Source organism: Nycticebus coucang, chromosome 12 (genome assembly GCF_027406575.1).
Source record: "Nycticebus coucang isolate mNycCou1 chromosome 12, mNycCou1.pri, whole genome shotgun sequence".
NCBI lineage: Eukaryota > Metazoa > Chordata > Mammalia > Primates > Lorisidae > Nycticebus > Nycticebus coucang.
In genome coordinates this window covers 69,959,901-69,986,059 of record NC_069791.1, presented here as the reverse complement: position 1 = coordinate 69,986,059, position 26,159 = coordinate 69,959,901, and the positions used below count along the sequence as shown (strand labels likewise).

The 26,159-nt window shown below is 41.4% G+C and overlaps 2 protein-coding genes across 2 annotated transcripts; both read right to left on the bottom strand.

Annotated features, from left to right (window-relative positions):
• Positions 1-8,646: 8,646 nt before the first annotated feature.
• On the bottom strand, positions 8,647-9,654 carry LOC128561987 (olfactory receptor 1361-like). Its single transcript, XM_053556623.1, has one exon. The coding sequence runs from the start codon at positions 9,652-9,654 to the stop codon at positions 8,647-8,649; it is 1,008 nt and encodes a 335-aa protein (XP_053412598.1).
• A 7,555-nt stretch (positions 9,655-17,209) lies between these two features.
• LOC128561986 (coiled-coil domain-containing protein 43-like) lies at positions 17,210-20,228 on the bottom strand. The gene is made up of 2 exons (XM_053556622.1): positions 20,137-20,228; positions 17,210-18,762 (listed from the first exon to the last, which is right to left on the bottom strand). Exons 1-2 carry the CDS (start codon positions 20,226-20,228, stop codon positions 18,087-18,089), a joined length of 768 nt encoding a protein of 255 aa, XP_053412597.1. The 3' UTR covers positions 17,210-18,086.
• Positions 20,229-26,159: the final 5,931 nt, after the last annotated feature.

Genomic DNA, 26,159 nt, shown 5'->3' with positions numbered 1-26,159 from the left:
TTAGCCTCACCTAGTTGATATCAGCAAGGCCCCAAAAGAACTATAGATAGAATTGATTGAGCTCTTAGTAGATGACATCTTAAAGACATAGTTTGATGCTAAGACAGATTCAATTAAAATATGGAAAAATGCAGTTCGATACCCACTCCTTCAGCAACATGTCTGAAAAATTCTTGCTTTTCAACCACCTACTACTGCAAATCTACATTCTCTTGCCTACCTCAAACCAAGATGCCATTAAAGGGTCACAAACCTCCATGCTACAACCAAATATTCAAATTATGTTTAACAAAACCAGAGTAATTACAGGGTTAAGTTAACTTTAAGATTAACAAATAGTTTCATTTTTTGAAATTATTAAGTCCATAGTAGATTTTTTTTCAATGTAATGTACATTTTTAAGTATATTTAATTGAAGTTTCTTGAATGTGGCCTTATTTGATTACAGCTAAATTAGTGTAAACTTCCAGCATGAAAATGTTCCCTACCCCTGCTACAGAGAAATATGGTTTTCTGACAATTATAAAATGGTTCTTATCTTTAAAATACTGATATGTGTTAGTCAACCAAAGATTTTATTTCCAAAGTTTTTAATAAAATTCATGGTTATCAAGTGTCAAAAATTCTAATATATAATTCCATATATAAAATGTGCCAAAGTAAGGTGTCATTAATAAGAAAAAATTAAGAAATGCATAAAATGAGCTTTTTATTGAGAAAAATAATTTTATCTAATTCAGAGTTATTTAAAAGGAGGTTCAAAATATGGATTTACAAAGGATAGAGAAACAACGATAAAAAGGAACCAGATATAGAAGAGAGATATAAACAAAGGTATGGATGTGAACAAAAAGAGAGTAATTTTGTTCAAGAAAGTATCTTGTGTGGCAAACATTATCCTGGAGTGAAATGACTGATTATTTAAGAAACAGGAAATACAAGGCAGAACAGAAAGTCCAAGTATGTCATAAGTGGTAAGTAAGTTGTGATAACGACATAAAAGGGAACTCATGAAGGAAATTTTAGGTGTGATTAAGTTGGCTATAGCTAAAATAACTCACTTGTAAAAGTCTTTCCTGAAGAGTGAACTTTGATGTTAGAACACCCTGATATAGAACTTAAAAATTTGGTTCCCCTGCTTAAACAGCAAGTGTTTCTTAAAATGTTAATTTACCCTTTGTAAGGTTATAAGATGTTTTTATTTTTAATTCTGAAATGTATCTTTAACAGCCATTCTCTGAATTATGAACAAGTTTTTTTTTTTTTGCTTCATCTCTCTAAACCTCTGATAATTTTTTCTTTTTCTTTTTATTGTTAAATCATAGCTGTGTACATTAGTGCAATCGCCTGTACCCATTCTAAGATGCGCCATAGATGTGGCCCCACCCATTACCCTCCTTCCACCAAAACCTCCCCCCTCCCTTCCCCTTCCTTGGCCCTTTCCCCATAGTCTTGTGCTATAGTTGGGTTATAGTCTTCATGTGAAAGCTATAATTTAGCTTCATAGTAGGGCTGAGTACATTGGATACTTTTTCTTCCATTCCTGAGATACTTTGCTAAGAAGAATATGTTCCAGCTCCATCCATGTAAACATGAAAGAGGTAAAGTCTCCATCTTTCTTTAAGGCTGCATAGTATTCCATGGTATATATGTACCACAATTTGCTAGTCCATTCGTGAGTCGATGGGCACTTGGGCTTCTTCCATGACTTAGCAATTATGAATTGGGCTGCAATAAACATTCTGGTACAGATGTCTTTGTTATATTGTGACTTTTGGTCTGGGTATAAACCTAGTAAAGGAATTATAGGATCAAATGGCAGGTCTATTTTTAGGTCTCTAAGTATTCTCCAAACATCCTTCCAGAAGGAACGTATTAGTGGGCATTCCCACCAGCAGTGTAGAAGTGTGCCCTTTCCTCCACATCCACACCAACATTTCTGGTTTTGGGATTTTGTTATGTGGGCTACTCTTACTGGCATTAGGTGATATCTCAGAGTAGTTTTGATTTGCATTTCTCTCATGATTAAGGATGATGAGCTTTTTTTCATGTGTTTGTAGATCGTGCATCAGTCTTCTTTCGAGAAGTTTCTCTTCAAATCCCTCGCCCACCCTGAGATGGGGTCACATGTTCTTTTCTTGTTAATACGTTTGAATTCTCTGTGGATTCTGGTTATTAGACCTTTATCAGAGGTATAACCTGCGAATATTTTCTCCCATTCTGAGGGCTGTCTGCTTGCTTTACTATGTTCTTGGCTGTGCAGAAGCTTTTTAGTTTGATCAGGTCCCAGTAGTGTATTTTTGATACTGCTTCAATTGCCTGGGGAGTCCTCCCTTATAAAATATTCACCCAGGCCAATTCCTTCAAGAGTTTTCCCTGCACTTTCTTCAAGTATTTTTATAGTTTCATGTCTTAAGTTTAAATCTTTTATCTAGTTAGAGTCTATCTTAGTTAATGGTGAAAGGTGTGGGTCCAGTTTCAATCTTCTACAGGTTGCCAGCCAGTTTACCCAGCACCATTTGTTAAATAGGGAATCTTTTCCCCCACTGAATGTTTTTAATTGGCTTGTCAAAGATCAAATAACGGTAAGTAGCTGGATTCATCTCTTGGTTCTCTATTCTGTTCCAGACATCTACTTCTCTGCTTTTGTGCCAGTACCATGCTGTTTTGATCACTATGGATTTATAGTACAGTCTCAGGTCTGGTAGCGTGATTCCTCCTGCTTTGTTTTTATTACTGAGTAATGTTTTGGATATTCGAGGTTTTTTCTGATTCCATATAAAACGAAGTATTATTTTTTCAAGATCTTTAAAGTATGACAATGTAGCTTTAATAGGAATTGCATTAAAATTATATATTGCTTTGGACAGTATGGACATTTTAACAATGTTGATTCTTCCCAGCCATGAGCATGGTATGTTTTTCCATCTGTTAACATCTTCGGCTATTTCTTTTCTTAGAGTTTCATAGTTCTCTTTGTATATAAACAAGTTTTTATTTCTGCCACATTTCTGTCTGAGAACTGTCTAGTTTCCTTTTTTCCCCATTTCTTTGGTTTCAGGTTTATTTTATAGGTCTAGAAAAGCAAAGTTTTATTCCACCATAACTTGATCTTGTATTCCTTGTTTTTCTTAATATGTCTAAATTGTTTCATGTAAACAGGCCTTTGTAGGCTGTTACTAAATGTATTCTTCTGCTCAAGGTAACTGGTCTAGGAAAAAAAAAATTCTGAGCTTTTCTAAGATAATTCCCTGTGTTTCATGTTCTCTGTATTAGGTGCTGACTATTTTGTAAAACTGAACTTTAAAAGAGTTCAAGTGTTCAAGTTTTTCAGTAGTCTGAAAGTAGTTTCAGACTACTTTCTGAAGTCTTTTGATTATCCCTCTGCTTAAATGCATACTATTTAACTATCGTTTAGCAATGACTTACAGTTCTGGTGAAGGAATAAAAATCAAAGTCCTTACTTAGCTAACAGGTCTCCTTGGAGTCTCCCAAACATGTTCCAAATTCTGGGTTTTGCTCTTTTTATTCTCTTTGTCTAGAACCTGCTTTCTCAAGACATTTTCACAATTTTATCCTTCTTTTCATGTAGTTTCCATTTTGAAAGACCTTGTCCAACTACCTGTGATGTTTTTAAAATATATCCAGTTCTTCACCACTCTTCTCATCAACAGATGGAGTCTAATTCCTCGTCATGTGAATAACTGTCTCATCTAAGTGACTCACTTCTAACAAATAAAATGTAAAGGCAGTGATGTTTTGTTACTTCCCAGACTAGTCATAAAGGGTAATATCTGAGATGCTTGCCCTTTGTACAGAGCTTCCATGCTGTGAGGAAGCCCAAGACACATTGACAGACTATACATATGTGTTCCAAGCAACAGCCCCCACTGTGATCCCAGCTGACAGCCAGTGTCAGCCATAAGAAATGGGAGTGAGGAATCCTTCTAGATGACTCCAGCTCCAACCCATTCGACTGCAAAAACATGCGTGCTCCCATGGGGAAATCTGATGAGTTCATCCCAGTCACCTCCCAGAAATGTGAGAGAGAAAATAAGTGAAAGCCACTGTTTTGAGCCACTAAGTTCAGATTCTTTGTTATGAAGCAATAGATAACTGTACTACAACCTTTCCATAGTAGCACTCCCTACTATTCTACTCCCTACAATCTTCATTCTATCATAAATAAAAAAGATTTTTCTTTGTAAACTTTTACCACTGACATAAATTTGTTTTGTTTTTCCTATTCTAAACCTGATGCCATGGAATATTAGCTGCATGAAAATAGAAACTTTGTTTTCTTTTTTTGTATATCCCTATTACCTATAATGGTGCCTGACACATAATAGTCACTTAAGCACAAATTGTACTTGTTCAATGGATGCACCTGTAGCCCCAAGGCTTGGAGGAAGCAGCCAAGTTGAACAGAGACAGTAAGAAAGTGAGAGTATTATGTGACTTGGAAATTATTGCACAGGTGATATTTATTATTCTCATTATGTATGAACATATATCTATTTCTCCATTAGTAGTCCTTAATTAGGCTATTTTAATGTAAATGTTGGAAATATTTTTTCATATTTTTATAAAAGGCAATTTATTTTTGAAATAAAAATAAAAATTCTGGTGAATTTATAGGAGCTTCTGAATCCATAAGAATGACTAAACTTCTGAACTCTATAGTTGCACTGTTTAAGGATGACAAGGAGCATATTCCTTTCCCTGAAGCCCTCAGCAAGCAGCCCCAGGCCAAGACTAGAGCCAGTCTGAAAAGCTGTTTGCTGTAAGAGCAGAAGTATCTTACCCTACAGCCTTCTTTGGGAGAAGACTCTGAGCCAGGAAGTCTCCCTATAAACCCCCATGAGCAAGGTTAGCGCTACGTCTCTCATATTTATTCATTGCTGACCCTCTTTGTTTTTCTTTTTCTTTTTTTTTTTTCTTGTTCAATTCAATTTTTTCCCATGGGGCCAAATCTCTTCATTATTTCACATAATAGCAAATGCACACCGAGGGAAGACCTTTTCTTCATGTTTATGTCAACTTTTCTTCACATCATTTTTTATGGGTTTGAGGTGAGATTTTTTTTTGCTATTATTGTGGTTTTATGGCCAAAGACCCAAGAATGCCTGAATGCCACTCTGCCAAACATCCCAAACCCTGGAGACTCTGGGAACAGTAGCAGTCACTGGTTTCAAGTACTACTTTATTAGCTTCTAAGCTATGCCCCAGAATCCTCCATCATTGTGCTCACTGGGGACAGGTGAGCTGGAAAATAATCTAGGTCTGTTCTTCCCATTCTGAGCTCCAAATATGAGTTGAAGATCTGTGGGTTCAGGCCCATGGTAGACAGAGGGAGATTTCTGATTGGAGCCCAAGTGGGGGACTCCAATAAGATGTATGGGTAGAAAAGGACAAATCCAGGCTGGAAGACAGCTCTATCCCCAGATGTTGAAACTGTGGGGCACACTGCTCTTCATGGGATTGGGCCCAAAGATCTCCTTGGGCTCTAACCAAGTGGATATGTAATTATTTTTCTTTTGGTGAGATCATAGAGATAGAAAGGGAATTAGTTAAGGCAAAATCATGGGGGAGAAGATCGTAAGTGTTCTTGCTGTTGTCATTGTCATCATCTCACCATCACTATCATCATCTACAGCAGTGTCCTTTTATTGAGTCATTGTTTTAAACCAGGTACCATGATAGATTCTTCTGAGTATGTGGTTATTAAGATCAATGATATCTTTTTATAAAACTTAAAAGGACCCAGGATTCCCATTTGGGGTAGAGATTGGGGTGAACATGAAAGATGCCAAGAAGAGCATGAAAATGTCTGTCATAGAATTGGAGTCATATGGAGCTCCAGAGGGGAAAGGAACACCTTGATGTGGCTTCATGAAGAACATCATCTTTGATCTCAGACTTGGAAGAAAAATAGAATTTTAGAGAAATAGCCAGGATGGACCAGTATGAACAGCATAAATAGGAACAGCATGTTTGGTAGAATGGTGAATTCTATACTGACTGGAGCAGGGTAAAATGGCCATAAATTGGAGGGACCTGGACTAGAAGCCAGTGTAGTGACCTTCTGAGAAGTGATTTTTCTTCCACTGCACCCCTTGCAGCCCAGGATATTACTCTGTTACATAGGAAACTACCCATCTTTATAAGGTATTTCTCTCTCTTGTGTCACTTTCAGGAAAACTTGTGGAGGAGCTCGTTCATGAGGGTTAGGATGGCTATTACCTTCATATTCTTCATACCCAGAGAAGCAATGCTAGGCAAGGTCTCCCTTCTTTCCTTATCATGTGGATGGCAGACCTTTCTTTCCTAGAAAAAAGAGAGCACATGGTGGGACAGTGTGGGGTCTGCTCAGGGCTCAGCAGGGTCAGTGCGGGACCTGGCATGAGGCAGTTGGGCCTCCTGGCATGAGAGCCTGGAGCTGCAGGAGTCCATCCAGCAGAAGGCAAGCCCAGAAGTGGGACAGCTTCCAGGAAGACAGTGAAGCCTGTCCCTGCAGCTGGGTTCAACACAGAACATGGGGATACAGGGTGGGTGACAGAGGCAACATATATAGAGAGAGCAGGAAATCAGGCTGCATGAGGGTTGAGGATTGAGAACTGTGGGCAGCCATGGCAGCTCTCAGAAGCATCTCTTTGGCATCAGCCAGTAGCACAGTTCTCAGACTCCTGAGAGTTCGTCTTTTCACATGGAATGTATGACCTTTCATATTCTCCAGATGTGCAGATACAGATAAATTTGCATCTGTTGATGTGGTTCTAAGACTTTAGGGGAGAGTTTATTCCTCTCTTAGTGTTCTGGGAGTACCAGCAATGGTGATGATCTAAGACAAGAGTTCCCCCTGCCCTGTCTGTGCACCTGTTCCTGGGGTTCATTCCCTTCCCACCATAAAGGCCCTGAAGGGAAAATCTGATAGGTCATAGCCCATAGTTTACTCAGAGCTCCCTTTACATCCTTGTTCCTTAGGCAGCAGATGAAGGGACACTAGAGAGAGTGGTAATTTGGGGATATCTTGAGGGCATTACATCGGATTGCAAACTCACACCAGTTTGCTCTCTCCCCAGATGTAAACTCCTGTGGCAGGGTACCATTATGGGGGTGCAGTCACAGAGGATTTTAACACCCAGGGAATCACAGCCATTGTGTCATCACATCTAGGCAGCTCCCGCTGATGTTCCCCAGCACAAGATCAGAGAGAAGCAGAGGCCCAATGCTGCTGGACCCAAGGGAACTGCATGATTTTTAGCCCTCTAGCCCGCAGGGAGTGCTCCTCCTAAGGGAAGGGAAAGTGCAGCTCATGAGGAAACCAAAGGGAGCACTTTTCAGTGCCTGAGAGCCCTTTACTTGGGGCTATGAATGGCATTCCATCTTCAGCAGAGACACAAAATGTATGTGGGGGAGTGCAATCCTATTTCACTTGCTAAGTGGCCTCTTTGCTTGAGCCCAGGCATAGAGAAGGAGCTTCTCTCCCTCCGCCCCTTACTGCTGCAGACACAGCCCTTAGTGCTCCCTCGGGACGCTGGCACAGGCCAGGGGAAGGACAGCCTATCTGTGGCTGTGAGGGGCGACTGTGATATGGTTTTCCGTCTGGGCTTGCACTAAGGCAGGTCCCCGCCCATCTCTGCAGGGAGCTCAGCGTTCCTCCATCACATTGTGGGAAAGCCAGAGAGCAGGAGAGCTGTGTGTTTGGGGACGAGGGTGGGTGGCGGGAATTCTACACTGCAGCCTTTTCCAGAGGGCACAGCGTTTAGTGTCGAGCCGCAGGACTGGATCCTACCGTTCTGGACTATACTGCAGACTGGAAATAGACAGCAGTGTCTGATCCAAGGGAATATCACCAGCGCCAGGACGGAGGTCTGTGACAAGGAAACATCACATTCCTGCGCGAGGTCCCAGCGCTCGGCAGCCTCTCTCTCTGTTCCCCCGCCCCCTGCAGGGATCAGCGGCCCAAAGACTCCCTGACGTCCCTGTTAGGGCAGGTGCTTGTCAAACTCCGCACAGCTTCTCCACCCTTTCTATGACTGACAGCAGCGCCCAGGCCACAGCGGCCTCCTTGGACCACCACACCTCTCTAACCAGAGGGCGTCTCCCTCAAACAAAGATCAAACAGATCTTACTGCTACCACCTCCTGTTCTTACCTGCAAGGGCTGCCTCCTGGCTGGGAGGTCGAACTGCACAACCCAATACAAAATCTGCAGGCGCAAGGACACATCGCTTGGGAATGAGAGCCCAGCTCAGCTAAGAGGCAGGAGCTTGCTTAGATGCCCAGCACAGCACTGCCACAACCAGCATTGGGAAATCCACCACACTGAGGCTGTCTATAATCGAAGAATTTGTAGAATCTTGGACACTGAAAGCTCCCAGACGCAAATGACCCTGCTTTATGTAGTCACATCCTCAAGGATAAAACAAAGTTCCATCCAAACAAAAGTAAATTCAAAATAACAAGAAGGGACAGTTTCTCCACATGAGAAGGAAGCACCATGATGTCTCAGAATTGCTGCTAGAACAGCCATGGTGACAATCTAAGACAATGAGATTCGAGTTTCTCCTGCCTGGTCTGTGCACCTACTCCTGGAGTCCATTCCCTTCCCAGCACAAAATCCCTAAGGGGGAAGTCAGCTGTGTCATAGCTCACAGAATAAAGCCTTCAGGCTGAATAGTTTCCTTAGGGCTCCTTTAATGTCTTTGTTTCTCAAGCAGTAGATGAAGGGATTCAGCATGGGAGTCACCACCATGTACATCACTGAAGCTAGTGAATCCTTGTCAGCAGAGTGGGAGGATGAGGGGCTCAGATAGACTCCTGTGATGGTCCCATAGAAGAAGATGACCACAGTCAGGTGGGAGCCACAGGTGGAGAAGGCCTTTTGTTTACCGCGGGCAGATGGGATCCTGAGCACAGCTGACACAATGCGTGTGTAGGAGACAATAATTCCAAGGAAGGGCATGAGGACAATCATGCCCCCCACCAGCAGGATCATGAGCTGGTTGAGCTGGGTGTTGGAACAGGAAAGCTGGAGCAGGGGAAGGAGGTCACAGAAGAAGTAAGGGATAACGTTGCTGTCACAGAAGTCCAGCCGTGCCATGAGCAGGGTGTGTAGTAGGGAGTGGAGACTGGCAATGAGCCATGAGCTGCCGAGCATCAGGGCACAGACATGCAGACTCATCTTGGAGGAGTAATGCAGGGGGTGGCAGATGGCCACATGGCGGTCATAGGCCATTGCTGTTAAGAGGAAGTTGTCCATGTTGGCAAGCAGGATGCAGAAGTAGATCTGGGCTAGGCAGCCTCTGTAGGAGATGGACTGAGTCTGCATCTGGATGTTCACAAGCATCTTGGGGACTGTGGCAGAGATGAAGCAGAAATCTACCAGGGAGAGGTTGCTGAGGAAGAAGTACATGGGAGTGTGGAGACGGACATTTGAGCCAATGGCCAGGATCATGAGCAGGTTCCCTGCAGTGCCAACCAGGTACATGACAAGGAAGAGTCCAAAGACCAACTCTTGCCTCTCTGGCTGGCTGGAGAGCCCTAGGAGGATAAACTCAGAGGTGCTTGTGTGGTTCCTGCTCTCCATGGGTGACTTGTCCTGCTGGGAGAGACAGACAGTCACAGATGAGTGAGACACAGAGGTTCCCATATCTCCCTCTGTCTAATCTGCATTCTCTCAACTCACACCTAGTCACATCACTGTTTGTTTTTCTTTTTGGTACAAACCTCAAAGGCAGTCTTCAGGGTGCCCTACAAAGGCATAAAAGCAGGGAGCCCTATGGCCTTGATATTTTAACATCCAGCGTTTTGTTTATGTTACTGCTAAAAATTCTGTTGGCTCTGGACTAAAGCCCATCTGCCATCACTCAGTGGAGAATCCTGATGTTGTATAGCCATGCATTCAGTGGTGACAGCAGTAAGGGAGTTACTTAGACTGTTTTAGCTCTAAATTTTCATTACGCTTTAATTATTTGATCTGAACAACTGATTGTATCACATGATTAAGCAAAAAGCTACAGAAATGTAATTCTTCCCATTCCCTATGAGGGCCAACTGAAGATCATTTCTATATGGAATTGTGGAAGCACAATGGCACATGTACAGATCCAGACAGCGTTGTCTATACACACCCTCCTTCTCCACACACCTACTTCCCCTCCAATACTTTATCTCCCTTGGTCCCCAAATACCCTGTAGAGCCCAGAGGTCTGGGGGCTTTGGCTGCCTCTCATCACCAATTCCAGGTATCTTGGTCCTGTGCTGATGCTGGGGAATGGAGTAGGTCAGGATATCCTGGAAAGGATAGCCTGCTGACTGGGATGGCTCATCCAGCCCTTCTTCCTGAACTTATCCAGGAAAGTCCTCCCTTCTGACAAGTGAAGAGAGACAGGTGGCTGTTGCCTCTGCAGATACCAAAGAGAAACTGCAGATGTAACATTGCCTGAGGTCACAGAGATGATGGAGGGGCCATAGGGAAACCTCACTACATTGGAATTCGTAATATAGTAGTTCAGAGAAACTTCAGTTGAAGTTTCATTAGACAGCATAAATTATTTTTCATGGCTTCACAAGAAGGAGTGGGATTTAGGTCCTATGAGAAAACAAATCTATGAAGAGGAAGGGAAGAAGGAAAGGACTGGAGTTAGTGTGCTGGTTGGGGATGGGACACAGGTGATGGGAACCTCGGTCTGGGAGGGCTCTGTGAGGTAGAGACCTGGTCTCTGGGAAATGGGCGAGGGTGAGGAAGAGAATAGGTTTTGGGAGGCTGACTTTGCCCCTGCCATAATGTTGCTGAGGTTGGACCTGCTTGGAGCAAGGAACTTACCAGCACAATTGGGCAGGCCAAAGTGAGGATGGAGAGTTCAGCTATGCAGGAACTCCCACCTGGGTTCTTGGCCTGGACTGAGAGCTGTTCCTTCATATGGAAGATAAATGGCTCATTTTGAGTTGCTATTTTACCGATTTGATTCTTTTAGGGACCAATGCTTTTGTTTCTTTGGTGGGAATTTTTTTGAAAATGAAAACCATAAGATGAAAATGCGAGAGCTTAAGACAAGAGAAAGCTATTTGTTGATAAGTGTAAATAAATATATGGTAGTTGACATGACTGAGATGTTCATCTGATCCCTAATCAGTGAAGAGCTTTGGTTAGGTGATGTGAGAGAAAAGAAACAATACAGGACATTTCTCAAAAAGCTTTAAAAGCTCTTTAAAAAGCTTCTAGTCAGATGTGAAATATTCACATCTATAATTAGGGCTATAGGAAGCTGACACTGAGCACTTTCTGTGGCAATGTTTCTGTGTATGATATACAGAGCTAGCATGTACCTGTGTCTAATTCCATCCTTACGTAAGCCTAGTCAGTATCACTATCCTTCTTTTACAGATGAGTAAACTGAGACAGAAAAGGTTTAAATAATTTCTCCCAAAGACATCAGCATTTAATTCTATGTCAGTGTGGTTTAAACAATTCTTCATTTCACAGCTTCGATTTTCTCAAAAAGACCAGGAATAAGTGTAACCGGGAATCTTAAACTTGAAGCATGTGTGTAAATGGACTGGGAAGTCCTAGGGTAAGCAGGTTGGGACTGGAGTAGGTGAATGGTGCCGGTTAGGGAGGGAAAGTCTGTCCTGGTGTGGCTGTAGCGTAAATGCTGAGGGTGACAATGCAGGTGAGCAGGGAGGCAGGGTGTGCACCCACAAAGGCTTGTCCTTTCCTTGGCTAATATTCCTTCCCAGCCTCCGGTGAGTCTGTTCTCCCTCCACTTCCAATCTCCCCGGTTCTTTTCTATAGACATAGGAGAAGAAAAATCTTCTTGATACCACTTTCTAAGTTTTAGGAAAATTCTCTTTCCAAGGATTTCTATTTTAAGAAAACCAAAGCTAAGAAAGTCTCATTAAAAGCATAAAGGGCTTTCCCCCTAGTTTCTGGATCACTGCTGTCAACATGCAGATATCTCCCAGTTTAAAAATCCACCCTTGACCCTCTAGCTTATCACATAAAAATACATGATTACTTTAAAATATATAAAATATCCTCAAAGGGTCAAAAAGAAGTAGAGAACATGCTACTAGAGAAAACTATAAAGTTACTAAATAGTTTCTAAAATGATATCTGATTCCAATGAAGAAAATTTTCTAACATTCCAGGAACCAATAATTCATGCAGCAGTATAAAAAATTAGAAATATAGAAAATGATGGCATATTAATGATCTACAAATGGATATAGAGGCAATGTTTGTCTACGGGTGTTGTAAGGATTAAGAAAATGCACATAACATGCTTAGAATAGGGTATTGCACATAGTATGTACACAGTGAATATTAGCTATGATTATTATTACAATTATTCAATTCTGTTTAGAGGCACATATGATTGTAATCCTAAACTTAGTGCAGACAATGAAAAGAATATTTTATGTCAATTTTGTTTATAGACATAAATACAAATGCCACTGATAAAATATTTGTAAATAAAGAAAGCAACATAGTGAAAACAACATTAGCTATTAACCTCAAAGAAATCTATTAACCTAGTTTATCATAAGCAAAATATCAGAATAATGTCATTAGATCCAGATAAATTTATCATTGCCTTATAGAGTAAAACTCTCAAAATATTAGAAATGTTTATTATAAATTGTGTATGTAATGAGACAACATTTTATTATTGAAGAACATGTCAACATTTTCCTTAAGAAGAAAAAATAAATGTTCTCTGTTCTTATTTATCATTTAACATTTCCCTAGAAATGTTGTTGATGTCTATCTGAAAATAAAAAACAAATACAAACATAACATTTTACAAAAGATGTATTTATAACTAAGCTATTAAAAGAAATAAAGCCATTGCCAGAAATATTTAAGCAAAGGTACAGAATATAGCATCACATGAATATGAATTAATTGATTACCTGTATCCTAACTCAAAGTAATCATTAAAAGAAGGAATGAAAATGATGATTTTATTCCCACTAATGATGAAATTGAATACTTGAATTTGAATTCAACTTGATATATAAAATATTTGTTCAAAGAAAGTTTGTAATAGATAAAATCAAGGAATATATAAGATATAAATAGATTCTAATTGAAAGGTATACATACATTCAAATCATTATGTTGTCCAAGGAAATATATAGAATTTTTTATCTATGTGCTATAAAAATTAATAAATGTACCCTATACACCAAGCACTGTATTATGTACTTAAATATTAGCTATTTAATTCTACTCCAAACTCTATAGGTAGGTACTCTTATTTAACTAACAGAAGCTTATAGAGATTAAGTAAATGTATAAAAATATAAGAATTTAATATTTTAATATCCTGTACTGCAGATGGAATTTGTGCCAGAATGTTTGCACATAACACTAACAAAAATAAGATGTTAATTTGGAGAGTGATTGGATCAAACTGAGGTTTAAACTCCACTAGTTTATTCCCTGCTAAGCTGCTGGCATGCATCACGATGTGGCAATGAGGCCATTCAAGCAGTCACCTGCTCTGCTGCTGAACCTTAGTGCCCACAAACATTTTCTGAGGTCTCTGCCCAGGTTAAATGTTAGAAGGGATTGGAATTTCCAGACAACAGAATTGCTGGAGAAGCCTCCATTATAGGGAATGAAGGCAGTGACTGAGCGAGGTTGTCCAGGAACTGAATCTTGCGTGATTTAGGAAGTCTGCACTCTGCTAACACAGTGAGGGTTGGATCTCTGGCTGGATTCCAAGGTTCCCTATAGGTTTTAGGTTCTGGGATATGGGAGAGAAGTGTCTCTTCCTGCCCCACATTGGCACTGACCTGTCCAGTTGGTCTGATTTCTGCCTCGGCCCCTTCGTGAGTCACTCCTCCTCTCTAAGGAGGGCAAAAAGATCACAAGCAGCCTGAGACTGGAGACACAAGCCTAGACCCCATGAAAAGCAGATGAAAAAGCAGGTGGGTAGAAGACAGGGTGGGGCAGGTAGCTGAGAAGAACAGAGCCCCATTCCCTAATTCTTGGGCCAAGGAGAGGTGTGTGAGCCTCACACTTGGATTATTTGTAGGGCTACTCTTGGGCTTTAGGGCGCCATCTCCAGGGGTATCATCAGAAATAAATGTTCAGTAATTTCCTGGGATCCTGTTGGGCCCAGGTCTTCTGGGCTCTAGGCACATCATCTCCTTAGGGTTTTCCACTGGAAAGTGGTTACCCTCAGTGGTTTAATTTTCTACTTTTGTCTCCAGAGGAAATTTTCCCAATTTTTTACTTGTTTTCTTCAGTCCAGGGAATTCATCTTGTTGGCTCTATCAGATCAGAACTCCAAATTCAAGGATGACAGAGTTTGCTAAATTGTAGTAAAACACCCATAGCATGAAACTGACTATTTTAACCATTCCTCAGTGGACAGTCAGCACCGTTAAGTATATTCACATTGCTGTGCAACCAATCCCACAACTTTTTTCATTTCTCCAAACTGAAACCCTGGACCCATTAAAAAAGAACTCTCTGTTTCTCTGTCCTCCCAGCCCCTGGAGACCACCATTCTACTTTCTGTCTCTATACTTTTATTCCTCTAGGTACTTCATATGAGAGGAATCATACAATATTTGTAATTTTGTGGTTGGCTTCTTTAATTCAGCATATTGCCCTCAAGATTCATTGATGTTGTGGTTTGTGTCACAGTTCCCTTCCTTTTTAAGGCCAACTAACATTCCATGTTATTTTTCCATTCATCCGTCCATGGACACTTGGGTTGTTTCCACCTTTCAGCTATTGCAAATAATGCTGCTATGAACAAAACTATAAAAATATCTCTTAGAGATTCTACTTTCAATTTTATATATATATATATATATATTGCTGAATTCTATGGTAACTGAATTCTTAATTTTTTGAAGAACCATTACACTTGTCTATAGTTTGGTACCATTTTACATTTCCACCAATAAGAATGCACAAGGGTTCTAATCCCTACACACCTGTGCCAACACTTGTTATTTTTTGGATTTTAAAAATAATAGGAGTCCTAACAGGTATGGAATGAAATCTCATTGTGGGTTTTGATTTGCATTTCCCTAATGATTGTGATGTTGAACATTTTTTTATGTGCTTTTTGTCCATTTATATATGTTCTTTGGAGAAATTTCTATTCAAGTCCTTTACCCAATTTTAAGTCAGATTGTGTGTCTAGTTTTGTTGCTGTTGTTGAGCTGTAGGAACTATTTAATTCTAGATGTTAGTCCCTTATCATATATATGACTTGCAAATATTTTCTCACATGCTATTTGTTGCTTTTATCCTCTGTTGATTGTGTGTTTTGGTGCACAGAACTTTAAAAAATTTTAAAGTAGTCAACAAATTTCTTTGTTGCCCTTGCTTTTGGTGTCATATCCAAGAAACCTTTGCCAAATCTAATGTCATGAATCTTTATCCCTATGTTTTCTTTTAAAAGTTTTATAGTTTTAGCTCTTATAGTTAGGTCTTTGATCCATTTTCAGTGAATTTTTATATATCAAGAGAGCCAAGAGTCCAGTTTAATTCTTTTGCATGTGGATATCAGTTTTCCCAACACTGTGTGTTGAAAGGACTATCCTTTCACCACTGAATTGTTTTGGCACCCTTGATGAAAATAATTTGACCATCTATGTGGGAAGTTATTTCTGGGCTCTCTATTCTGTTCTATCAATCTGTGTGTCTGTCTTTATGCCAGCACCACACATTTTTATTGTCATGGTATGTCACGTGTCATACAACAATAATGTGTAGTAAGTTGTGGAGTCAGGAAGTGTGAGACTTCCAGCTTTGTTTTTCTTTTGAGACAGAGCCTCAAGCTGTTGCCCTGGGTAGAGTGCTGTGGCATCCCAGTTCACAGCAACCTCCAACTCCTGGACTCAAGCAATTCTTCTGCCTCCTCCTCCCAAGTGGAGGACTACAGGCGCCCTCCACAATGCCTGGCTATTTTTTTTTTTGGTTGTAGCCATCATTGTTGGATTCGAACCCGCCAGCTCAGGTGTATGTGGCTGGTGCCTTAGCTGCTTGAGCCACAGGTATCGAGCCAGCTTTGTTTTTCTTGATTGAATATTGTTTTGGCTTTTTGGGGTCCCATGAGATTCCACATGAGTTTTAGTGTAGATTTTTCTTTTTCTTAAAAAAAAAATTAGGATTTTGATAGAAATTCCATTTAATTTATAGAACACTTAGGGTAACATTGAATTCTTAACAATATTGTCTTGTGATTCATAAACATGGGATTTTTTCCATTTATTGGTGTCTTTAATTTCTTTGTCTTTTTTTAGTGTAACTGAGAGATTTTATTTAGGATGAACAGAGAGAAAGTTTAGAGCACTTCCAAAGAGAGTTGGAAGTTGGTCCTTTTCATGGAGGAGAAAAAGAGAAAGAGATGGAGATGCTAAAGGCCTGCAGGGGTATAAATACCCTGTCCATTTGAGGGAAGTATGGATTTTTTTTCTATTAGACATTGATTGTCTCTTTCTATTGGACATTGGTTACCTGGGTTACTTCAAACCCACCCTTCTTATAGGCCCTCCAGACTTCCTTATTCAGCAGGCCAGGTTTTCCTCCCGCCCTGTTGAAGTCCTTTTGTTAGTGTCCCTTTTCATTTCTCCCTGAGGAGATAATGGTCTTGAAATCTTTTTTTTGTGTGTGTGTGTGTGTGTGTGATTTAAATAAAATTTATTTTTTAAAAGGTGTTTTTTCATTTGTTTTCTGAAATGCCACGGTTATAGGAGTATATGAAGAGGCAACATATCTCCTTTTCCTTAACCATGGTCTTTTTTTACTTTCTGCATAAAAAAGGTAAAAGTTTTTGTTAATCTCATAGTCAATGGCACAAAACAGAGGCTGGCAAACCTTTCCTACAAAGGGCCAGATAATAAATATTTTAAGTTTTACAGACCACATATGGTCTCTGTCACTTGTTTTTCCTAACCCTTTAAAAATCTAAAAACCATTTTTGGTTTGCACCATACAACACCAGACTGGGCCAAATTTGGGAGTAGTTTGCCAGCCCCTGGTATAAAATATCTATTTTCTGTCTTGTCAGAGAAATTGTTCTCTTTAGACTTCTAGACAGTCTGCTGCCTGAAGCAGAGCAGAGCCTTATTTATAATTGAATGTGGCTTGTGACAGGAGTAGAAATGGAGAGTTTCTACTCATTTTTGACAGTTTTACATTCAGTTATTCAATAAATTTGTTCAGTGCCTACTATGTACACTCAAATATCTTCATGTTAGCAGAGATTTCCAGTGTTTCTCCCTTAAAAGGGCAATTCCTTCAGCTTCCCTAACCCAGGAATTATTACGTACTAATACTCATGTTTTAGGGAAAATCAGTACTAAAATCTCTACTAGCACTCAAGAGGATTCATGATTTTAAAAAAAATGAATTTAGTTAACAATGATAATTCTTGCATCCAACAGTGACACATCCTTAAATAGCCTAGATGAGGAAAAACAGGTAACTATCTCTATTTTAAGTTACTTCTTTTCCTCCCATTGGCTAAAATGTTTTTAAAAATCATTCTCAGATCCAGGACAGCCTCCATTAATTTCTTCACATTTTCCTACTTTGCTGCCATGTAACATAAAATCTGGGAGCCAGGGAGGGCTCTCATTAGCTATTTCAACCATAAAACAACGTTACATTTAAGAGTGAATACTGCCTCCAATGCATGAACACTCCCACATTTCATCTGAGAGAAGGAGGGATTATGTTTCCACTCCTTCAGGATGAAAACTGTAGCTGTTAGCTTTCTGAATCCTTTTGCTATTTACTGAAGGTGAGAGAAGACTTACAAAGTGGCCAAAGGAGCATAGGACTTTAGTATTAAAATATAAAGGTTGCCCCCATTCCAGATCTTCGGTACAGACATCAACTGTAATAATCTGACTGCCCACACCACCAAAACTGGCACATTTTGTAATTAAAAGTGATTGTGATTTTCCTTTTGACCATGTAAACAAAAGGGGAAATGCCTTGGGAAACCACTTTGCAATGTTCTCTCATTTCCCTTAAATATACATGTGCACAACCAGCTGCTGTGTGATGAAATTCATGGATGGGGGAAATAGACTAGGCCAACGTTATCGCTTTCGTTCCCCTCTCTGTGTCCTTTTCTTTCCCTTTTCCTTGTGCTCCTGTTTGGCCAGTTTGTCTCTCTCCCTCTGCAGCTTGTCCTGTTCCTTCTTCCTTTGGGACTCATCCCTAAGTGAGTCTCGCTCCAGTTTTCGGGCATTGAGGACATCTTCCACACTGGTGTTTCGGAAAAGGGATTTGTCAGAACCAATGTTCATTGTGGTGGCACCTGAATCATCCTTCTCATCTGCTTCATCCTCTTCATCTGTCACATCAGCATACTGGGCCAGGAGGGTAGCTTTTCTCTGCTTCTCTTCTTCTGACACCATCCTGGGTTTTACCACGATCTGTGCCTGCTTCTCAATTAGAGTTGCCATGGCCTGAACTTCATCTTCTTTTTTCACTTTGGTGACAACATTCTGAGTCTCCGACCATCGTTCCACAATCTCCTTGCAGATATAAAGGAAGGAATCTTCTTCCAGGAAAGCAGAAAGGACACCCTGCAGAGCATCCAGCTTTTCTTCTTCCTGCAGGACACCCAGGATGTAGGCGCCATAAACGGCTCGGTCCACCCCCAGCGCCGCCAATCGTCTGTCTAGCCATAACCCAAAGCTGCCGCTCCCGCCATCGCCTTCGCCAGAGGTGGCCGCGGCCGCTTTGCTGAGCGCCGCCTGGTCTTGCAATCTTGAAAGGAAATGGATGACGACTGCTCTTAACTACTTACTGCTGTCAAAAAGAAGCATTGGCCTACCTATCAGGGAACCTCCTCAGGTTCCCTATTCTAAAGGGGTTTCGAGGTCAGAAGTTTCTGGCCACTTGGTTAAAAGGTTCCATCACTATTTGCTGGAATCCCTGCATCACCATCATCTTAGCATGGAACTGTTGGAGACTGGAAGACACAAACTTAATAATGAGGTTGAACAGGCAGCATCCAAACTTTAAGAAAAGTATCATAATTATAGGCCCAATGAAAGGATCTAGAAAGAAAGGTTTCTTTAAATAGGTATTCTTAAGGCAGGGCATTTAAAAGAGCCTGTTTTAAGGTTTAGAAGGCTTTTTCTTGTTCTTTACCTCATTTTAGCTCTGCTATCTCTTCCCCCTTTAACATCTCATAGGCATAGCCAGGTCTCCATATTGGGCAATCCATATTGACAGTACCCTGTCATTCCCAGGAGCTCCCTGAGTTGTTTTTTGTAGAGGGCCTAGTGAGGGAACAAATTGTCTTGACTCTCTCATGTGAGAGCCTCCCCTCACCAGGGGAAAGAGCAAAGTCCAAGTAAGTCACTTCAGGTTTGTACAATTGAGCTTTTTCCTTTGACACCTTAGATCTTTCCTTAAGAAAATTTAATACCTGTCTAGTGTCTTCAACTGTCTCAGAATCCCTGGGGGGAGTATTGTCCACATTAATTGGGTGGAATGCCCCATGGAAGGGCATTCAACAGCAAAAAGTGGTTGCAACTCTGAGTGTAAAGGAATAGTAAAGAAGCTGTCTTTCAAGTCTAAGACTGAGTAATATTGGGCATCAGCAGGAATCTGAGATATTAGAGTGTAAGGGTTCGGGAACACTGGATACAAAGGCACCTCTATTTCATGTATTGCCCTTAGATCTTGGACTAATTTCCATTTCCCATTTGACTTTTCTACAGCCAGAGTGGGAGTGTTATAAGGGGAGGAATGCTCCATTAGCATTCCAATATTCTTTAGCTGTTGCATAATTGGAGCTCTGTCCCTGATCCCCAGGGGCAAGAGATCGTACCTTGCCCTCTTGGGGTATCCCATCTCAGGCCTAACATGGAGTTTTACAAGTTTCCTGTTTCCTTCCCTGGAAGGTACCCCATCTGCCCACACTTCAGGATTTATATTAACTAGTTCAGGTGGCACACAATTTACACTCTGATTCTCTGTCTTCATTACCATAACAAAATCCTTTGGAAAGAAGGTTAAAACAGTTGCTAACTTAGACAAATCTCTTCCCAGCAAGGGTGCTAGTGATTCAGGGCTAATCAAAAATTGGTGAGTAATTAAAAGTCCTTCCCATCTGAAGGAAAAGTTAAATACCTGTGAATGGGTTGGACATTGATGCCAACAAAATGAGAGGAGGAGGAGAGGTAACCACCAAAGTCTTTCAAAACTGAAAAAGCTGCTCCCATGTCCAATAAGAATTTGACAAGCTTATTGGCAATGCTCAACGTGACCCATGGCTCCTCTTGTTTTATTTTGGCAGTGAGAGCTGTTGAAGAGCCTGGGCCCCATTAATCTGAAGGTGGGTACTCATTTGCTGTCATCTCCTTGGCTGCCTTCTTGGGACAGTCGGATGTAGTATCCAGAGGCACCGTAGTGGAGGCAGGTGAGCCAGGGTAATACTCCACCTCCTTTGCCATCCGTATTAGGCACCTTCTGCTTACACTCTCCCCTTAGATGGCCTAGTTTGCCACTGTTGAAACGTGTCTGGCCAGACTTCATACAGCTGCCAGAGGACTGTCGTCTCCCTTACTTGTCACAAGGATTGGCTGCAGTAACAGCTCCTTACAGTTTAAACTTTTGGCATTCTTTACTTGCCTCTTCCAGGTTGTGGTTGTTTAACATTGATGCGGCCAACTTCAGTAGCTCATTTGAGACACTTTGGGGTCCCAGTGCCTTAGGCCGGAGTTTCCTGGGATCTGATGTAGAATGTGGGGAATGCAAGAGTCCTCTGGAGGCCTTTTTCCTGAGGCTTCTGCACCAGGAAAAATGTTGAGGGTTTTCTTCCCAGGTTTTGCAGCACCAGAAAAGATGTTGGGGGCTAGTGGTCTTAGTTCTCCAGACCTAGATGACCTGGTTTTATTACTTAGCTGAGCTAGAAAGTTCAACTGAAGCACTGTGGTAATCAAAAGCAAAAGTGAGTGGAAATTGAAAATAAAACTGGAGCAGCACAGGCAGTGTGAATAGAAAGTAAAAAAGTAACCTACACAAGTTTTAATGTAACAAAGAGAGTTTATTTAGGAAGAACAAAGAAAAAGTTTAGAGCACGTCCAAGGAGAGTTAGAAGTGGGTCCCTCTCATGAAGGAGAAAAAGTGAGAGACAGACCTGGCATCTTTAATTTCTTTTAGCAATGTCTTGTCATTTTCAACGTGTGAGTCTCTTTCCTTCTTAAGTTTATTCCCAGGGATCCTATTATTATTGATGCTATTGTAAATGGAATGTCTTAAATTCCTTTTCAGACTGGTTATTCTTAGTATGTAGAAACACAACTGATTTTTTGGATGTTGATTCTGTATCCTGCAACTTGCTAAATTTGTTTATTAGTTCCAACAGGTTTTCTTGTGGAATCTTTAGGATTTATTACTTATAAGATCTTTTTTCTCATGTTTTTTTTTTTTTTTTCTCTTTTGGCCAGGGCTGGGTTTGAACCCACCACCTCTGGCATATGGGACCAGCACCCTACTCCTTGAGCCACAGGTGCCGCCCTATTACTTATAAGATCTTGCCATCTGTGGAAGAGAGGTGAATTTACTTCTTTCTTTCTGGTTGGATGTCTTTAATTTCATTTTGTTATGTAACTGCTCTGGCTAGGATTTGTGGCATTATGTTGAATAGAAGTGGGGAGGCAGGTATCCTTGTCTTGTTCCTGAGCTAAGAGAAAAAGCTATAAATTTTTCATCATTGAGTATGATGTTAGCTCTAAAGTTTTCACATGTACCTTTTTTTTCCTGAGGTAGTTCCTTCTATTCTTAATTTATGGAGTGTTCTCATCATGAAATGGTACTAAATTTTGTGAATTGCTTTTTGCATCGATTGAGATGACCAAGTAGTACTCTCTTCTCTTTATTCTGTTATTGTAGGGTAACAGAACCATGTTGATTGTCATATGTCATCTGTGCATTCCAGGAATAAATTTTACTTAGTCATATAACAGCAGTCCCCAAACTTTTTAGCACAAGAGACTGGATTCATGAAAAACAATTTATCGGGAGGCGGAGCATGATAGTGGACAGGACGGACATGTAGCCCACCTCTTCCAAGCCATCAGGTGAGAGGAAAGGTGGTCTGGACATTCCTCGTGTGTGGATTATTGGTGTGGACGGACAGCTGGAGATGCTCAGTGAATTGGCAGATTGCTATATATGAGGGGTAATTTAAAACCACAAACTTGGATGTAGAGATTCTTCCCTGCTTGGCCTTGCTGGCCAGCAGGCCCCTCCCTTACGAAGGACAGCAGCTTGCAAATGCTGACAAAACCCAATTGATGAATATTTATTCCTGAACTGAGGGAGGCATCCGAAAGGAGAGCCACTCAAAACCATGGGGAGCTGGGCAGCTTGATGGAAAATTGAAGGGAAGGGATCCCGCCTGGGAAACAGACATTTTGAACTACCCAAAAGGGCAGGCGCCTTCCCCCAGACCTGAATAGACCAGAGCATTCCTGGTGAAGAATGTTAGAGGGGGTTGGCGGTTCAGGCTGTACTGTGAACTGGCAGATCCCGATCCAAAAGGGAAACTTTGAACCATAAAACTCAGAATAAGGTCCCCGAGTGCTCCAGCCGCGGGAACCAGCTATAGTCGCGGGTCGCCAAGGACCTGCCACAACGGCTCAAACCCAGTAGCACCCTCCCCCACAGCCAATTGCAGTCGCCAGTTTGCAGGAGAACCTGGGAGCAGAGTGGAAAGATTTGAGAAGCATGGACTCCTGCACTGAGTGGGAAGGTCGGTCGTGAGAGCTGTCTGGAGCAGAACAGCTGAGGTTACACAATGCTTAGGTGACAAACTTTTACAGAAACTCCAAAATGGCCATTGGCCATGGAAGGTGATTACCATGGTAACAGTATAAACTGTGGATCAGGTATAAGCCTGGAAACCACTCACAGCTACACCGGGTGTCCAGAAAGTATATTGCAGTATGAATATATTCCTATGAAAGTCGATCCCTACATCATACATATAGATGTATATTTCTACATACAAGAATAATATTTTTGTGGTTGGTGCCTTTTTTTCTTTTCTCTTTTTCTTTCTTTCTTTTTTTTTTTCATTTCTTTTGTTCTGTTTTTTCCTCACCATTTCCTTGGAGGAGCTTTTGTTAATTTTTTATTATTACTTTTTATATAGATATATATTTTACTTCTATTTTTTCTATTTTTAATTTCTCCTTTCTTCTCTTTTAACTTTTCTATGAACACCACTTTTTTTCTTCTTTTTTCAATTATTTTACAATTATCACTATTTTTATTGCAGTTGTTTTTATGTTGCTGATGTCATGGGTGTTGTCTATATGTCTATGTGTCTCCGTCTGTCTCTGTGTCTATGGGCTCGTGTGTCTGGTAGCCTTTGTATCTGTTTATTTGCTCATTTGCTCTCAATGAGCTTGGTATTACGACCTGCAACTCTGAGCTCCCAGCACTCTCCTCCAATCTCACTCTGAGGTCTGGAGGCCTGCCCCCCAGGAGTCCAGATTCTTGGGTGATTTCTCGAGAGGTGTAGATAGGACCTGGACTGCAGCTGGACAGTGCTGATTCTGCAACATAGGAGTGAGGAGATGACAGTTGGCTAAGAGGGAATCATGCCAGAGTGGTGGTGCCCCGAGGTGCAGAGCAGCAGCCGACTTTAGCAATAACAAGACCCATTCCCAGATATCCTGTAGCCACTCCTCCTGTCTCCCTGGGCAACCAGATGAGGCCGGGCATCTTCTCAGATGGCAACCACTATGGAAAAGACCTGGGACTGAAGCACAGGACCCGTGAGTAAAGGGTTTGCCTGAGGCGGTACTGGCCCGGGTGGAATGCGGGGACTAGAAAACGCACACGCAGAGCCAGGAAACTCTGAGGGTGGGGCTGATCCAGAGGACCGCTTTACTGAGCCTAAGACACACCCGGCCCTCAGGAGATCATCAGCCTATAGACAAAGGAGGCCAAGAGCCTACAACTGACAACGAATTGTGCTCTGAATACAAACCTGCAAGAGTAAAGACAGGGCCTGAGGCACAGGTCTGGGAACTCAAATCAGCCTCTCCTCTGCAGAGGAATTTAGCAGGGTCAGAAACAAACTCCCACAGGGTTGTTCTGTTCAGCCAGTAACATAAACTAAGGGTGGGGCTGGAACTGAGTGAACACCCCCAGCCTCCATCAAGTGCCCAAGGTTGACAGGCCTCACTACCCCCTGCTGGATAGAGGCAGAGAGCAACGGCCTGGAAGAGCAGATACAGACTTCTCTGTGATTTAGACAGGTGCAAACCTCTAGAGTATCTGCTCACTACAGACAACTGACTGGGTCACAGCACTGCGGGGCTAGCAGTGATGGTGTGACAGAGCTGCAAGGTGGGGAAGGAGGCATCAACCTTCCCAAACTGATCTATTTGCTGGGTGGCTCCTCCTGACTACACGCAGCACTGGAGCAAGCCATATCAGAGTAGTCACCAGACCCCCGTGATCCAGTTCCCAGAGACCTCTTAAACTCTCCCACCTGAAAAAGGTGCTGACTGAGATAATTGTTTTGGACACTTTGAACTAAGCCAATCGTCTGAGGGCTATTCAGGTGGTGCCCTGGGTGTGTGGTTGTAGGAAGGTTTGATTTTTCCTTTTCCAATTGTTGCCTGTGGTGGGCGGGGTGATTAATTGCTGGTATTTCTCCACAGCTGAGACTTCAACCCAGAGTAACTGTTTCACTGGGGTTGAACAGAAACCAGCTGAAAACAAGACAGAACCAATTAGCCCCACCACACCAAACAGGGCCCCAGTTTTTCAGGCCACAGCACTGTATGGGTTCTCGACAAAGTTCCAGGGGAAAAATCAAAGGGAGTAAAATAATCATGGGGCAGAATCAGCAGAAAAACTCTGGTAACATGAATAACCAGAATAGATCAACCCCCCCAAGGAAAGATATGGCAGATGTAATTGAAGATCCCATTCACAAACAACTGGCTGAGATGTCAGAAATCGAATTCAGAATTTGGATTGCAAACAAGATTAATAAAATGGAATTAGGAATTCGAGGAGAAATTCAAAAGTTGTCTCAAGAATTTAACGAATTTAAAGACAAAACCACCAAAGACTTAGACACACTGAAGTAAGAATTTGCAGCCCTCAAAGATCTGAAAAATACAGCAGAATCCCTCAGTAACAGAGTGGAGCAAGCAGAAGAAAGGATTTCGGACATTGAAGACAAAGCCTTTGAACGCTCCCAAACTCTCAAAGAGGAAGAGAAATGGAGAGCAAAAATGGATCATTCTCTCAGAGAGCTCTGGGATAATTCAAAGAAGGCTAATATCCACCTCATTGGAATCCCTGGAATCGATGAAGTGGCCTCGCTAGGCACAGAGGCCCTTCTCCATGAAATTATGAAAGAGAATTTTCCAGACATGCCTAGAGATTCTGAAATTCAGATAGCAGACAGCTTCAGAACCCCAGAACGACTCAATCCCAATAAGACATCCCCCAGGCATATAATAATTAACTTCACTAAAGTTAATATGAAAGAGAAGATTCTCAAAGCAGCCAGACATAAGAAAGCCATTACCTACAAAGGGAAGAATATTAGAATGACTGCAGATATCTGCTGAAACTTTTCAAGCCAGAAGAGGGTGGTCATCCACTTTTAATCTCCTAAAGCAAAATAACTTTCAACCCTGGATCCTGTATCCAGCTAAACTGAGTTTCTTTTATGATGGAGAAATTAAATACTTTAATGACATTCTTATCTTGAAGACATTTGCCATAACCAAAACAGCTCTTCAGGATATCCTCAGACCTATCCTCCATAATGACCAACCCAATCCTCTACCACAAAAGTAAACTCACTCAGAAACTTTTGATCAAACTCCAACTTCCACACTGGTGAAAGGATTAAAAATGTCCACGGGACTTTTGAAAAACTCGATACCCAAAATTTTACCAGACTTATGAACATTCTCCATTAATGTGACTGGCTTAAACTGTCCTCTAAAGAGGCATAGGTTAGCTGACTGGATACAAAAATTCAGGCCAGATATTTGTTGCATACAAGAATCACATCTTAACTTAAAAGACAAATATAGACTCAGGGTGAAAGGATAGTCATCCAAATTTCAGGCAAATGGTAATCAGAAAAAAGCTGGTGTTGCAATGTTATT

What these genes read in the sequence shown, in the direction of transcription:
- LOC128561987 (XM_053556623.1), bottom strand. Translation starts at nt 9,654, where the DNA reads ATGGGAACCTCTGTGTCTCACTCATCTGTGACTGTCTGTCTCTCCCAG.
- LOC128561986 (XM_053556622.1), bottom strand. Translation starts at nt 20,228, where the DNA reads ATGGGAGCAGCTTTTTCAGTTTTGAAAGACTTTGGTGGTTACCTCTCC. An exon ending in AATGTCCAACCCATTCACAG is followed by an intron (nt 18,763 to 20,136) that starts GTATTTAACTTT and finishes TTTCCTTTCAAG; the next exon opens with ATTGCAAGACCAGGCGGCGC.